Genomic DNA, 16,706 nt, shown 5'->3' on the forward strand with positions numbered 1-16,706 from the left:
CCGGATTGGGAGCAGCACTTCCAACACCACCACACTGAGTACTGGTGCTCCCCAGGGCAGTGTACTCAGCCCTTTGCTGTTCACACTGCTGACTCATGACTGTGCAGCGATGCACAGTTCAAATCACATCATCAAGTTCACTGATGACATGACTGTGGTGGGTCTCATCAACAAAGACAATGAGTCAGCCTACAGAGAGGAGGTGCGAGAACTGGTGAGCTGGTGTAAGGTCAACAACCTGTATCTGAATGTTGACGAGACAAAAGAAATGGTTGTTGACTTCAGGAGAGCAAGGCGAGATCACTCCCCACTTGCCATCCACGGCTCCTCAGTGGAGATCGTCAAGAAAATCAAGTTCCTTGGCGTTCACATAGCGGAGAACCTCACCAAGAGAGCCCAGCAACGTCTTTACTTCCTTCGGAAGCTGAGGGGAGCCCATCTCCCATCATCCATCCTCACTATCTTCTACAGAGGTACTGTAGAGAGCATCCTGAGCAGCTGCATCGTTATCTGGTTTGGGAACTGCATCGCCTTTGACCGCAAGACCCTCCAGAGAATAGTGAGAACAGCTGAGAAGATCATTGGGGTCTCTATTCCCTCCATCACGAACATCTACATAACGTGCTGCATCTGGAAAGCCACCAACATTGTGAAAGACCCGACACACGAACTGTTCACCCTTTTGCCATCTGGAAGAAGGTACCGCAGCATCCAGTCCCGCACCTCCGGACTGTGCAACAGCTTCTTCCCAGAAGCCATTAGACTCCTGAACTCTGGCTAACTCCAATTCAGATTCCAAAATGGGCACTTTTTATACATGCTTATACACAGTCACACACATACATACGTATGTACATATCTATACACACTCACACATTGTTTTGCATCGGACTAGTGCTGAAGTCAAACCTCACACAAATAAACTTATGCACTCCTGTTGCAGTCTTGCACATTATCCTACTTGCTAGAGTACTGTACTAAACCAGCACTGTACTCTGAACTGTTCTGGCTGCTACTGGTGACTATGTTCAGGGTAGCATGTCAGTGATTCCTATGCACAACTCGCTTTATATATGTCCAGTACTGTGTACTGGACTAAATAATTGCACTGTCTACTCATTTTGTATTTGTCTTGTCCTGTATTTATTATTGTTTATTTAATGACACTTTTGCACTATATTGGACTGTTTGCACTTGTGTAGCATGTTTTCTGTTGCACTGTTGTTTTGTGTTGCACCATGATCCTGGAGGAACATTGTCTCGTTTTTGTTGTGTACTTGTATATAGCTGAAATGAGAATAAAACTTCTTTGAACACTAAACCCTGTGGTTGTGGCTGGCTGAGATTCACAGTACGCATGTGGAGCCCCCCTGCACTCGGCGGGCCTTACCACGTGACTTACACGGGCGGAGCAGTCTGTGCCAGTACCATCGTGTCCTGCTTCTTCCACATGGGATGTATTGTCACATTTTATTTTGGTTTGCTATATTTTAATCACCCTTCTTGTTTATTGTAATCAACTTGTTTTATATTTGTTTTGTTTTTTGTGTGTGTCTCTGATTTCCACAGATAAGCACTCTCTGTATTATGAATACACGATCCAGTCCAGACACTCCAAAAATGACATCTTTGACTTCACTGCAATGACTGTTCTAGATGGAAGACAGATCGACTCCTACAGAATCAGGACTCCCAAACAGGACTGGTGGAAGAAGCTTCCACAGAGAGGCCTGCAGACAGGCACTGATGAACTACAGGAGTATGGACATTGGTTAAATGACCATCTCCATTCAATTATTAAGGAATTGGGACAGAAGAAGTCAGGTGAGAAAATGTTTGTCAGTTTCTCCAAAACTTTATTTTATAATAATAATGTAGATCTACACAAATGCAGCAGAAGTGGTAGATTTATATTATTAATATAACAGAAGGAGTAGATCTACATTATTAATTTTTATTTGTTCAGTTGTGGAAATCTACTGAAAAGGTCAATACAAGAGCAATAAACAAGCTTGTTAATTTGCTTAATGGAAAACATCACTGTGTTAAATTCTCCTGAGCTGCTGCTTCAGACTTTATCTGATCATACAATCTCAGTTCTGATGAGGATCAGACTGTTCTGTACATGCAGTAAGGAACCAGATCTGGGCCTTAATGTTTCAGTGAAGTCATTGCTATACTGAAAGATGGTCATGAGTCAGAAGGCCACTGTTGGAGGTGGTGCAGGAAGAAATACCCACCAGGAAACACCATCCACCCGTACCTCCATCAAAAATACCATGTAACCATACCTCCTTCAAAAAGTTACTTTTTTTTATTCATATTTGCATTAATGTTGTATTGTAGTATTGGTTTTATGTGTTATATTGTGATTTACATGTAAATAAACACTTAGTGCCATTTTAAATAGTTTATACTTTCTTGCGTGTCTGTTCATACTGTGGGTGCCTACAGTGTGTAAACAGACTTTTACACAGTACTATACAGAACTGAGTTGATTTACTGTTCTGTCATTCCATTCCAAGTTATTCCAGTCTGCACTGGTCTGTGTCCTGAACGAGCTGCTGTACATATTTAACATATCAGTAATTAAAACATCATATAGTCCAGAGAGCAGTCTGCACTGGTCTGTGTCCTGAACGAGCTGCTGTACATATTTAACATATCAGTAATTAAAACATCATATAGTCCAGAGAGCAGTCTGCACTGGTCTGTGTCCTGAACGAGCTGCTGTACATATTTAACATATATTGGTAATAAAACATCATATAGTCCCGACAGCACAGTCTGTGTCATTCGGATATGTATACACTAGGTGTAAGTTCTAGTGTGTCACTGCTTAATAATGGGCATGTACACTCTGTAGAAAGACTTGTGGGAGAGTGGAAAACTCATGAGAAATGTCTGTACTAAAATTGTCTGTATACTGTCTGTGTCTCAACCCAATTTCAGATGTTCACATCCTTCAGTGGAGGTTTGGCTGTGAGATTAATGCAATGTTTATTATTTAAAGTTGCATTAATAAATATGGCTATTATGGAGTAGATCTCATCTCTTATGACTGGATCTCCAAAGAGTGGAAGGCCTCAGTTAAGCAGGTCCAGCACACAGCAGAGAGGTGGAATTCTGAACATGGACAAAACATTGTTCTTGTGCGATGTGTGGAGTGGATGAAGATTTATTTGAACTACAGTAATACTGAGATCAGTCAAAGTGAGTATTTGGTCTCCACAGTGAAACCTGTTTGTTTACTTCTACAGGGCTTTTCAACTCCATTTGTATTCCAGACTGGAATTGAATCTCTGCACTACACAACTACAGTACACACAGACCTCTTTGATACTAGTAATGTTACTGTAAAACAAGGCCAAGTGTCTTTTTGTATTTATAAAACATAGATTACATTTTCAAGCATGTGCTCACCTTCACTCCTCCTTCACTCTCTTCATTCTGTTGGTGTCTCACATTAAGAAAGATTCAGACATGAGGAAGATGATTGTTCAAAACCAAAGTGTAGAACTGAGTCTGAGCTTCACAGTGCTGAAATAGTGGATACATTCTTCTCAGAACAGGTGTCTTCATAAATATGGTGACATGGTTCTGAAAGAATGTGCAGCCAGTTATCCACAGTAGTGATGTTTTTGATAGAAATCTGCTTCTAATTGAAGGGAAAGTTGTGTTTACACCTGTGCTCTCTCTAGCTCCACCAGTTGTTTATGCATTTGTGAAGAAATTTGTGGATGACCCAATCAAACTGACCCTGATCTGCCTGGCCACTGGCTTCTACCCTAAAGATGTGATGATGAGTGTGCGGAAAGACAGTCACCCTGCCTGAAGAGCTGATAATGTCCTCAGGAGTCAGACCCAATGATGACACCTACCAGCTGAGGAAGAGTGTGGACATCCTGGAGAATGATGATGCAGATTATGACTGTTATGTGACTCACAGTAGTCTCAAAGGACCAGTAATTAATATTTGGGGTAAATGCAGCAGTTTTGAAAACTTTTGAAAATAATTTAATTTCATACACCTACACTAATTTAAAATACAACAATGTACAGTGAAAAGGATTTAAGCTTGTGAACAACATGATGGTTCAGAGTTCAATTTATTTATTTATTTTTAGCTTTTTTTTCTTCAAATTCACATTTTTAGTGGTGTTTAATGTTTCAATTGTGCATTTTGTTTTCTGAGATGGTAAATGTAGTAACTGTTCCAACATTCTGGTTGGTGTGATGAGAGGAGGACTGGTGGGTGGTGCTGCTTGTGGTTACCGAAGGAGAAGAGAAGGTAAAACCCAGTGCCGGATTACCAAATAGGCAGAGTGCCACAAGGGACAAAAAAACCTGTTAGGAGGTCATTTGCGAAGGTTGGGTTTATAGCCCTGAGATTACAACTACGGGCCTCCAGGATTAATCCAGAACTGATAAAACTGAATAATCACATTTAAAGATGCATAGGGTTAAACAATTCTTGTGCAGTATATCAGATAACGCTGGAAATTTGATGTGTGCACTGAAGACATTTGGTCAATGTTGTGTAATTTTGTAAAGAATTTGTAATGTTAATGGTATCAGTTAAGCCTGCAGTACACAGAACTCTTGGACCAAATCTTTTCTCTCCTGAGTCATTAGCTAAAACTGTAGATTTCTTGACCTAATCACAAGTCTTGTGTGTAGAAATGTAAACCTGACATAAGTTAAAGCTACACATTTGCAGTGTGCACATAAGTATCAGTGAGTTGTAAACCGGTGAAGTAGATCTACTGCTTATTCTCTCCTGACTTTCCCAGGCAGGGACAGAAATGGACAAACAAATACGACCAGCAATGGATGTGTGACTTGTACTACAGCTCCTCCTACAGGTAGGTCAGGCAGTGATGGACATGTGACTTATACTCTAGCTCCTACAGGTAGGTCAGGCAGTGATGGACATGTGACTTATACTCTAGCTCCTACAGCTAGGTTGGGTTTGCATTGGTAAGTTAGCCATGTACAGTCACAGTAGTCACTGGCATTAACACAAAACAAGAAGAAAAGTCTCCTCAACAAACAATTGATGTGATTCATGATGATGTGAATCATGTGATTACAATTCATTCATTCTCTGTCTGTCTGTGTCTGTCTCTCAATGTAATGGTTTAGTGAAGCATCAGTAATGGAGGGATGTCCCAGATGGCAAGTGGTTCTCCACCCACACTGTGATCTCTGGTGTTACAGCCACAGATGTGTGAGTGTCTGCTACAGATGTGGGAGTGTTTGTGCTACAGCCACATCCTCCTCCAGCCCTCCATCTGTTCATCCACGTTCATCTTAGTTTTTTGGATTCACATGGGGACGGTTATTGCTGCTAAACATCTTATGGAATGCATGTCCAGCACCTCTTTAGTTTCTTCTTGCATTTCAATAAGTTTACATAATTACTGAAGGTTAAGAGAAGTGAATAAGGTTGAGAGTTGGCATAAAGACCCTCCAAATTCCTTCCTCTCTTTCAGTGCAAGCTGCTCACAATGCGTCTGCCTGCATGTGTGGTTTGTTTTTGTTTTTTTTAAACCTCAATTTTTAATGTTGAATATTTTTAAATAAAAATGTTGAGCTGGCTGGCCTCTTGTTAAAATAAAAGGTGAAATATATAAATTGTAAAAAAGGGCACGGAGCAGGATGCACAGACTCCTTCGCCGCAGACAACAGTGGCCCGCCCACATAATGTAATCTGAACATGGATACATATAACTAGCTCGAACAACGTGGATATTAACAAGGCGCCACGAACATATATGGTTAACATGAATACACATCAACACGAACAATGACCAGCACCGCGGCACACACCAACAGGGGTTTAAATACACACATCATTAAACCAGGCACAGGTGTATGCCATCATGGGGCGTGGTTACAAGCAATACAAAGTGACTTCCACTGCAGGCGGCGGGCCGTACCACGTGACCAGTGACAAGGGGAGTGTTCCGTGACATAAGTCCTATATAGAAGGCAAGAAAATGCTTTAAATTTATAGTTTAATTTAACTTAAACTTTATTTAAAATTAAATTATATAGAGCGATGAAAATGTCAATTTTTTTTGGACAATGTAAGCATTATTTTCATGATTCTATGTTACTGTCATTTTCAGCAAACGAACCTTTTTTGTCAGCTGATTATATTTATCTTTATTTTTTCCTTGTAGTTCTCATGATTTGTTGTGATGCTTTGTAAATAATCATCTGCTGAACCAAGAACTCTTGCTTCTTGTGGTTACTGGAGAGAGTGAAATACTAGGCACTAAATATTAGGCATTTTACATTTACAGCATTTAGCTAGATGCTCTTAGCCAGAGTGACTTACAAAAGTACTTTGTCATTTACTCATGGAGTATATCCTAGTACAGTACAGTAGGTTAGAGTCCAACATAACAATGAATTAAAATACTGTAGAAATACAGGGATCAATGCTGATGCCTAGAAGTACAAAATACAATAGGTCTATATTAAACAATAAGTGCAATAAACAATAAGTACTAGAGTTTGTTAGAAAACATCAGTGTAATAAACAATACCCTACAATAAGTACGATTTTCATTTAGTCAATATAGGAGCAGGGTCAGTGGCCATCAAATGTTTCAGATGGAATAGATGGGTCTTCAGTCTGCGTTTGAAGACTGCAAGGGACTCTGCTGTCTGGACAGCAAGTGAAAGTTCATTCTACCATCTGGGAGCCAGGAAAGAAAATAGTCTCAATGCTCATCTTCCATGAGACTTGAAGCATGGTGTTTCAAGGTACTTGAAGTATGCATTGGGCAAATCAAGGCAACCTGAAAGCGAGGTGATGGTGTTTTACCTCATAGCTCCATTGTTGATTGCGGGAGGATAATAGGAAGTCATAAGTGATTTTGGGGGGAATTTGAGTATTTTTTGCTATGAATAAGTTCCCAGTATCCAGGATCTTCACAGCTGTAAGGTCGAACAGAGGTGAAAATGGCAGAAAAATACGGGCAGAGGCAGGAGAGGTTCACGCTGCAGGGTGATCGCGCATCACGGTATTCGGGAGGTCAAGCAGTCATTTTGAATTGTGCACGAGCGATTTCTCGGCAGATATGTCGAATATGACACTTTGGATATATGCAGTAGACATTATGGTAAACGGACTGACAGACGAGTAAGTTGCGTTATGTTTTTTTGAAGGAGTGAATTATTATTAGTTACGTTTATATAGCACCTTTCTCAAACTCAAGGATGCTTTACGGACAGCTTTTACAATCACTCAGATACACTGATGAACGAACGAAGAAATACTGTTTGGGAATCCTCTCTAGTTCAGACGGATTTTAAAGCGAGTGGAGACTACACTAACTCCAGAATCCTCTAGTTCAGACGGGTTTTAAGGCGAGTGGAGACTACACTAACTCCAGAATCCTCTAGTTCAGATGGGTTTTAAGGCGAGTGGAGACTACACTAGGTATATCAGGTATGTCTACTGGGCTACACAACATGTTACAGTAGAATGATGTCCTCTTTTAATCACTGACCATAAATCCAGTGACCCTGAACCAGACTCAAATTTCTACCCTACATGAGGACGTGATGTGTCGATTGTAAATAACGACCCCAGTGCAAAAGTATATTTTTAAAGTACAAATTCTTTTAAACATGTTCAACTACTGCTTGTTATCTCAAACACATTTTTGGTTGAAGAAAATGAAACAAACATGTTAATGTTCATATACGTTCATTGTTGCTTAGTGACCATTTTCACCAGAAACTTCTATTTGATTATATATCCACAATTTGAATCTGGGGTTACATTTACAACTGTACGTATTTGTTTAGGGTAATCTTTATTTTTTAGCCTGTATTCAGGCTTTTTCTTTTGCACCCATATAAGGCCAGTTTCACATTGCTATGTTAAGTGCATATTTTATTGAGTTTAAAGTGATTAATCATTATCATTATTGTTATTGTAAATATTTTTCTACATTTGTTTATTCTTTCATTTATTCATTTATTTACTTGAGGCTGCTTTTACTTTGAAAAATAAAACTTCCATATATTGTCAGGCTGTGCTCACTAATGTTGCTGTCTTCAGACTTCACAACATGATGGTGCAGCTCTGGTGTTCAAAAGGATGAAATACAGCTACTAGTGGAAGAAAGTACAGTACTTGTGTTCCCTCTAACAAATCTATACATTTCAGTGCTGTGACATAGAAACAACAACAACAGTAAAATCTGGTAGTAACAATAAGTAATACTGTGTACTACTTATAAGGAAAAGACTTCCCTTATAGCATACTTCTCAAATTGATTATAAGTAGCAATAACTGTACACCTGATGGCACACAATTTACATTTAATTTAGCCCTCATCCTTTACATGTTACTTCAAAGAAGGCTTGAATGCGCTTATCTGAACTATACAACATGTAAGATGGGTTGTGATTTTTGAGTTTCTCAATGAGATAACTTTTTATTGAGCAGTGAAATATGTGATTCTGAAACTGAACTAGATTTTGGTTTTAGCTATATTTTCTGTTTAAAGAAAAGATGTGTTGCACAATGCAAGAGCTAAGCTGTGTTTACTGACCATTTCTCCTGCCTTAGGATAAACTTGTTCACATGGTACTGAGGAGGCAGGACTGCATAAACAAGTTGTTCAGGTGCAGGTAGACAGATTTCTGTACTGACCAGAATCTGTGTGGATCTTCAGAATGTGCTTTATGAATGTGGTATATTTGCGTCAATGAGGTACAGCTGAATCTCAATAGTTCAGAAATGCTGTAGCATTTCTGACCTCCCTGGTTTCTTTAACACGGCTGTCCAAAGGCTCCGTCAGACATTTACCTGAAAGAATGACAATACTAAGTAAGTACCTGATCTGATAATATGTTATGAAGAACATCATTTCCCATGTAAAAGTAAGCTATAATAAAGTTTAATGGTATGCGAGGTTCCTGGCCTGCAAGACTGTGATGGAGAGGTGGACCTGGAAGTGGGTGGGATGTTTAACCTCATAACTGCAGCATATTCAGCACAAGTGGGTTCCTGAAAATAAAAGAAAAGTGACGTTAATTCATCAAGCTGTACCCCAAGCTGTACCCCATTAATCGCGTCTACATTGCACTTTGAGCCAAGTACAAAACAGTCACTTTGTTATGGTGCTTATGCCGCTGAATGTGAACAATACCTCGTAAGAGCCGCACTATTTCAAACGAAATGCGCCTTAACAGTGACTCGCCATTAGAGACATGAGACCGACCTTCCGCTTCCGCACCAGCCCAGATACTTTCAGTTTAGTACGAGCTTTCGTTTCGTATCGTATCGTTTCGTATTTTTATTGCTATTTGTTGTCTTTTTCAAATATACTAGAATGAAACAGTTTGCAGTTGGCAAACGTAATTTCTGGCATCGAACGTTTTCCTGTGGACGACGCAAATCTACTGAAACGAAATGACTTATTTTCCAGTTAATAAGAAATGGCTTATTTCCAATTAATGCTCCTGGAGACTATTTTTTTAGTTTCAATTTTAAACGACGTTGTTAATGCTGCGGGAGGTAAGTATCCTAACCTAACTAGCTTTAGCTATGCTAGCTAATCACCCTCGATGAAGTGAAAGTTGCCTAATTCATATTTCAGACAATGAACTGACAAGGCAGAATAATATGGATTATGATCATAGTAGACACTAAAATTACACTGTTTTCATAATTATATTATAATTATTTTAAGAGTACATTCTGTAAGCGAGCAGGAAAACTTACTTTCTAGGCATTATTATTTACGTCACGTACACTTTGAAGCAGGCCTAAACGTAGTCCATTCGCTGGTGTCACATAAATACTATAAATGCCACGTTTTACTAGTAGATGGATCCGTTCTTGCTCAGTTGAGCAGTTTTCATGTTCACGCGATCTGTTTGGGATTGGAATAATAATTTAGTAATTCATGAGAAATGTGATTTTATTAAAATGTCCATTGATCCATCTTAAAAGAATCAGTTACTAGAAAAGGCAAACGTGTAAGCATCATGTTTTGTTCTAGGAAGACATTTAGATTACAAGAAAGTTACAGCAAGTTAACCAAATATCCTTACCCATTAAGGCATATATATATGTGTGTGTGTGTGTGTGTGTGTGTGTGTGTGTGTGTGTGTGTGTGTGTGTATCCTTACATCTTTGTGATGTTATTTGGCTTTTTCTGCCTTTCAGATGTGTTGGTTTGTAATACATAAACAAACATTCCAAGTCTGTAAACAATTCTAACAGTACATTTCTCTCTAACATCTAGACCCTGAAATACCAATCAGTCACTCTCTCATGTACATTTACATGGAACTCTCTAAGAATCTTTCTTCTCTGGGCTTCTTTGAGTTCATATCATTGGGCCTGCTAGATAACAGGCAGATCTACTACTACGATAGTACAAGCCAAGTTCAGGTTCCCAAACCAGACTGGGTGCAGGCAGGCCTGCCAGACTATACTGAAGAGCTACAGAATTATAGGGGCTGGTTTAGGCACCAGAGCGACGTTCTTGGGAACTGCACGTGGCCTTGTTCTGGTGAGTTCTTCCACTCATATATGAGTCCTTTTGGCCTATTTATTATTCAGTTCACTTCATTCCCTTTATCACAAATTTTCTTTAAATTAAATGAAATACAGAACAGAAAGGGTGGGGGTGGGGTGGGGTTGTTAAGACAAAATAAAAGCTCACATGTGAAAAAAAACACATTAAATATGTATGTATCTGTATGTGTATATAATGTAAAGTATCCTGCACATGCATGTTCAGTGTACTGTGTGTGCATATATGTGCTGGAGGGTGAGGTTATGTATTTTCATTGTGTGTGTGTGTGTGTGTGTATACATGTGCTGGAAGGTGAGGTCATGTATGTTCAGTGTAGTATATGTGTATATGTGCTGGGAGGTGAGGTCATGCATGTTCAGTGTAGTATATGTGTATATGTGCTGGGAGGTGAGGTCATGTACATTTAGTGTAGTGTGTGTGTGTGTGTGTGTGTGTGTGTGTGTGTGTGTGTGTACATGTGCTGGAAGGTGAGGTCATGTATGTTCAGTGTAGTATATGTGTATATGTGCTGGAAGGTGAGGTCATGTATGTTCAGTGTAGTATATGTGTATATGTGCTGGGAGGTGAGGTCATGTATGTTCAGTGTAGTATATGTGTACATGTGCTGGGAGGTGAGGTCATGTATGTTCAGTGTAGTATATGTGTATATGTGCTGGGAGGTGAGGTCATGTATGTTCAGTGTAGTATATGTGTACATGTGCTGGGAGGTGAGGTCATGTATGTTCAGTGTAGTATATGTGTACATGTGCTGGGAGGTGAGGTCATGTATGTTCAGTGTAGTGTGTGTGTGTGTGTGTACATAGTGTGAAGAGGTACTGAGGGGTGGATGAAGAAGCTCCTCCTCGCCCTCTCAGTTCTGTGGTTGTGGAGGCACTTTCCAGATCACAGTCATGGGAGCAGACTGTTATCGTTGTGTGGGAGATTAATCACACTTAGAATCATGTGGAACTTGTTCATTGTTCTGAATGGTTGTAGATCTTCACGTGCTGCAGAGAAGATATGGCTGTGAGGTTCAGAAACATCAAAATGGATCGATAGACCTTCTCAGGACCTTTGATGAGTATGGCTATGATGGAGAAGACTTTATCACCTTTGATCCTCAAGCCATGCAGTGGAAGGCTGAAGTTCCCAAGGCCCAAATGACCAAAATGATTTGGGACAATGATAAAGGCCGCATACTGGACATCAGAATTTACCTTGAGAATGAATGTGTGGACATCCTGAACAAATCCCTGATGTTTAGAAAAGGCAAAAACAAAACAAATGGTGAGTTCTAATAAATTATTCATTTGCTTATTTAAAATGATTGATTTCATGAAAGACGTGCTTGCATGCATTTTTGGATTGCAAGGATCTTCCATGAGAGAAAGTCCAAGTACTTCTTTGTTTTCTGCTACCATATTTTCAATAAAATTCTATTATATAAAATTTGTAAAAAAGTGTGAAAGTTGTTTTTTATTAATTACATGTTGCAGGGTACACTTGCAAGCAAGAAATCTAAATCTTTAATAAGATGCAATGTATTAGCCCACATGACAACTATATGTAATGGCTGTAACTGTGGCAGCTGTGTAATCCATTAACTACCACTGATAAATAGTCACAAGTATTGGCCCAAAATGGTCAAGCCTGTAAAGCAATACATAATTACTGCAAATAAATTATGAGGAAATAAACATGTTAGGGCAACACTAGGGAGATAATTGTAAAATTGAGACCAAGTTTCCAATGTTGAAATGGTGCATGTATGTCTGTCAGCATAAATAATTACTTGCATGACAGATACAAATGTGCAGCCACTTATCCATGAATGATGTTTTTGATAGAGATCTGGCTTCTGATTGAATGTTGTGTGTTTACATCTGTTCTCTCTCCAGCTCTAGTGGATGTTTATATATTTGCTAAGAGAGCTGTAAGTGACCCAGGCAAACTGACCCTGACCTGCTTGACCACGGGCTTCTACCCTAAAAAAATGATGATGAGTGTGAGGAAGTACCGCACCTCCCTGCCTGAAGTGCTGATTATGTCCTCAGAAGTCAGACCCAATGATGATGACACCTACCAGCTGAGGAAGAGTGTGGACATCCTGGAGAGTGAAAAAGCAGATTATGACTGTTATGTGACTCACAGTAGTCTCACAGAACCAGTAATTACCAAATGGGGTAAATAGTGTTGATGTGTTGAGAATAATTTTAATAACATTTATAATAAAAAACACAATTCAATAGTTTGTTAAAATGTTCAGTAATGTATAAAAAGCAACAGTGAGAAGTAAAATTATTTAAAATTTAGAAATCTAATGTTTGACAGTGGAGAATATGGCACCTTTAATTTGATTATTTGTTGTTTTTGTAGATGGAAAATGTAATGACTGTTCAGGAGAGAAAATCCAGAGTGCTATTATTGGAGGAGTGTTTGGAGTTTTGCTCACACTGGCTGTGGTTGGTGTGATCATCTGTATCGTTATAAGGACAGGTGTAATCGTTGGTGAGTAGAACAACATAATTACAGATGCTCTCTACTCCCTCGAGAGTTTTATGTATAATACTATAGTAATGTCAAGACAGAAAGAGTACATTTCACACTTGAATACCATATAGTATGTGCTTAGAACACTAGCTCAACTCAGTGTATTGAAAAGAAAGTTAAGATTTAATTTAGTTTCTCATGGCTTTCTCAGACAAAAATTGGTCCAAAGGTCCTCGTCGATATCAGCCACCAAATGATGGTAATTGGAGTTTATGATAAACTTTACAAAATATCTTGGCCTGTGTCACCAGAAGCAGATTGAGCCTTTGACCAGATTACCACGTACACCTGGAGCTGCATTTCCAAGTGTCACCTTTTCTGTGTGTCCTACCTCACTGTCAGTACTGATTCTGACTATGACAATATTCTGAATTTAAAAACATCAATTTGATTTCTTTGGCATTAATGGATTGCTGTGCATTGTAAATTAGCTGTGTTGTCTTTGTGTGTTTCCCCTCTCTTTATTTTAGAGATTTCTTATTTTGATATGTAATCTTTACTTTACTCCTGAATTCTCATTAAGGTTCTACATTTGTAAGGTGTCATGAAATCCCTTGTCTTTGAGCTAAGAAGTCAAAATCCTGATGAATCCTCTTTTGCTTTTCAGACTGTAGCAACAGGATTGGAGGCTGCTGCTCGTGTAAGAACCTTAAGCCTAAATGCCCCATTCACAGCTTCTGAGAAATTTGTTGATACCCCATCCCAGTCCTCGCCAGCTCCAGGTATAATGTAGAAGCTGTGAGGTGGTTGGTTATACCTGGATACCAGAACTGTGTCCCCCAAGCTCACACAGGCATGACAGAATAGAGGTTCTCAGAGGGAGGCAATGAGCACCTGGTGTTTTTAAACAAACCTCCTTGGAGTCACACAGAGCACAAGAATCACTAAGATAAGAGTTCTCTCAGGAAACCCACAAAGCATCTGTGTGTTGTGCAGATCAGGTGAGACAAAGGAACAGTCCATCCACTTTCTACCAATTCTTGTGTTTACTTCGATGTTTCCTGGAAAACACACACAAAACATTAGTATCTTACAGTCTTCACGTCAGTTATTTGTTTGCTAATTGTGGACTCTGCTGTATACATTGTTGATGGACCACCATCTTTCCCTACCTACATGAGTCCTAGACTCATATATTGTTCCTAATTATGGTGGTGGTACCACTTTGCTGTGTGAAGCATGTTTCCAATTCTTGCATCTCTGACATAGCACTGCTGTGTCAGAGGTCGGAAGGACTTGGAAAGGGCCTTTCCATTTAGTCTCCAACGGACCTGCAGTGTTAATTTAGATCACCATCCACTGCATATCTCTGAGACAGAACAGTAAAATTGTAAGAGAGCAAACCATCAATGTGCTGTCTTGAACCTATCCCTACTAAACAAAATAATGTTTTTAACAGTCTGTACAATTCTCTTCTTAAAATATCCAACACATCACTTGAAACTGGAACATTTCCCATTGTATTTAAAATAGCTATAGTGAAACAATTACTTAAGAAATCTAGATCATAGTGTAAAACATATGTGTAATTTTGGATACTGATTTAAATTTTAAACCACACATCAGTAGGGCGACCAAAACATCTTAGAAATATTGCCACGGTGTGTTTTTAACTAACCAGGATGCAGATAAGCTAATTCATGCTTTTATGTCAAATAGACTTAATACTGTTGTAAGGAAAAAATTCCCTATTCACTATACTAACGTGAGGTCAGAGACCAATGAAGCATGTTTTATGGGTGTTCCAGCAGCTGTTAAATAGGCATGCCGCTGTCAAATGTGACCAAAATCATGTGTTACGCCAGAGTCTGTATATATGTTAGCAGTTAAGACTGGATGCTAAAACAAGTATTGGTCAATGCTACAAGCTTGGCAGCTTGAGCAGAGAAATGATTAGGACGAGAACCCTGTGCAAGCACTGTATGGTGAACAGACAATTTCTGATGCAGCGGAAGGTGAGGTGGTAGATAACATTACACAGTCATCACCAGGTTCACTAATCACAATTATCAGACATTGCAGTCATCATTAAGGATGAGGAATTACTGATCTAAATCCTTTGAAGGTGAACGTTAGGAGCAGTGAGATCAGCCAAATTGCTCCACATTTGTGAAGTGCAATGCAGGACAATGAACTGTAAGAGACTGTGACAGGACAAAAGGAGAGCCCAGAGCATGTGACAGCCAAATATGTGGCTTGAACCACACGCAGACAAGGACCAAATCCAGTGGTATTGATGTCCACCTTACCTGAACGTTAATGATCTGGCCGCCAGTGACCAAGGCATGCTGTCATAAAGTCATAATGTTCAAGTTCATACAACATAAATGGAATTTCAGGTTTCACAAAAACCAGTGCAGGAGCAGATGTCAAAGCAGACTTGAGGTCATGGAATAAAGTCTCATGTCTATGATATCAAGTTCAAGTTCAAGTTTGGTTTATTTGTCACATACATAGTCATACACAGTACAACACGCAGTGAAATGGTGGAGAGTGCTCTGTCCAAACTGAGGAAGAGAACCAGGGGTGCATAGAGAAAAAAATATATATATACAGATAAATATATATTCTATGTATGTACAAAAATATATTAACAATGTATGTACAATATATGTATATTATGATTATATACACAATGTACAATGTATATGGTTGAGTATATATGTACACAATCTACAGAATGTACAGATCCATTGTATAGTACCATCTAAATCTATATATACAGATGTACAGATATAGTCATGTTACGTGGTGGTACAGATATACAGATATACAGATATACAGTCATGTTACGTGGTGGTGGTGGTGGTCCCCACAGTTTATCAGTTTCCCTGATTCAGGGCCCGAATGGCCTGTGGGAAGAAGCTCCTCTTCAGCCTCTCTGTCTTGGCCTTCAGGGAGCGGAAGCGCCTCCCTGACCTCAACAGAGAGAACAGTCTATTGTTGGGATGGGTGGGGTCCTTCACAATTTTCCTGGCCTTGGTTTGGCACCGCTTGTAGTAGGTGGTCTGCAGGTCAGGAAGTTCCGAGTGAGTGATGCGCTCTGCTGAACGCACTACCCTTTGGAGTGCTTGTCTGTCCTGCTTGGTGCTATTTCCAAACCAGACTGTGATGTTCCCCGTGAGGATGCTCTCGATAGTGCAGGTGTAGAAGTTCCGCAGTACCTTGGAGGGCAGTCTGAAGTCCCTTAGGCGTCTGAGGTGGTAAAGACGCTGACGAGCCTTCTTTGCCAGGGAGCTGGTATGGCGGGACCAGGACAGGTCCTGCGAGATGTGAACACCAAGGTACCTGAAACTATCTACTCTCTCCACCGTGGTTCCACTGATCCTCACAGGTTGGTAGTGCCGCTCCTGCTTCTTGCTGCAATCCACGATCAGCTCCTTTGTCTTACTGACGTTTAGGAGGAGATTATTTTCCTGGCACCAGTTTTCCAGGTGTTTAATCTCCTCCAGGTAGGCCCTCTCGTCGTTGTCCGAGATCAGACCCACGACAACGGTGTCATCAGCAAACTTGACAATGGTGTTAGAGCTGGAAGTGGCTGTGCAGTTGTAGGTGTACAGTGAGTAGAGCAGGGGGCTTAGGACACAACCCTGAGAAGCT

General features: G+C 39.8%; 1 protein-coding gene and 1 long non-coding RNA gene across 3 annotated transcripts; one reads left to right on the forward strand and one right to left on the reverse strand.

The window, feature by feature from the left end:
• Positions 1-7,675: 7,675 nt before the first annotated feature.
• LOC145657381 (uncharacterized) lies at positions 7,676-9,923 on the reverse strand. The gene is made up of 3 exons (XR_014123017.1): positions 9,755-9,923; positions 8,952-9,037; positions 7,676-8,836 (listed from the first exon to the last, which is right to left on the reverse strand). It is a non-coding gene; the product is annotated as an uncharacterized LOC145657381 (long non-coding RNA).
• Positions 9,226-14,498, forward strand: LOC113583838 (zinc-alpha-2-glycoprotein-like). Of its 2 annotated transcripts, XM_035523685.2 has the most exons (7): positions 9,226-9,547; positions 10,281-10,550; positions 11,553-11,843; positions 12,455-12,739; positions 12,933-13,064; positions 13,258-13,305; positions 13,714-14,498. In XM_035523685.2, exons 1-7 carry the CDS (start codon positions 9,469-9,471, stop codon positions 13,785-13,787), a joined length of 1,179 nt encoding a protein of 392 aa, XP_035379578.1. In that variant the 5' UTR covers positions 9,226-9,468; the 3' UTR covers positions 13,788-14,498. The 2 variants fall into 2 exon arrangements, with proteins under 2 accessions (XP_035379578.1, XP_026876218.2); XM_027020417.3 differs by lacking the exon at positions 13,258-13,305 and having other exon boundaries at positions 9,228-9,547.
• The last annotated feature ends 2,208 nt before the right edge of the window (positions 14,499-16,706 follow it).

Source organism: Electrophorus electricus, chromosome 4, assembly GCF_041902795.1.
Source record: "Electrophorus electricus isolate QZ-2024a chromosome 4, ASM4190279v1, whole genome shotgun sequence".
NCBI lineage: Eukaryota > Metazoa > Chordata > Actinopteri > Gymnotiformes > Gymnotidae > Electrophorus > Electrophorus electricus.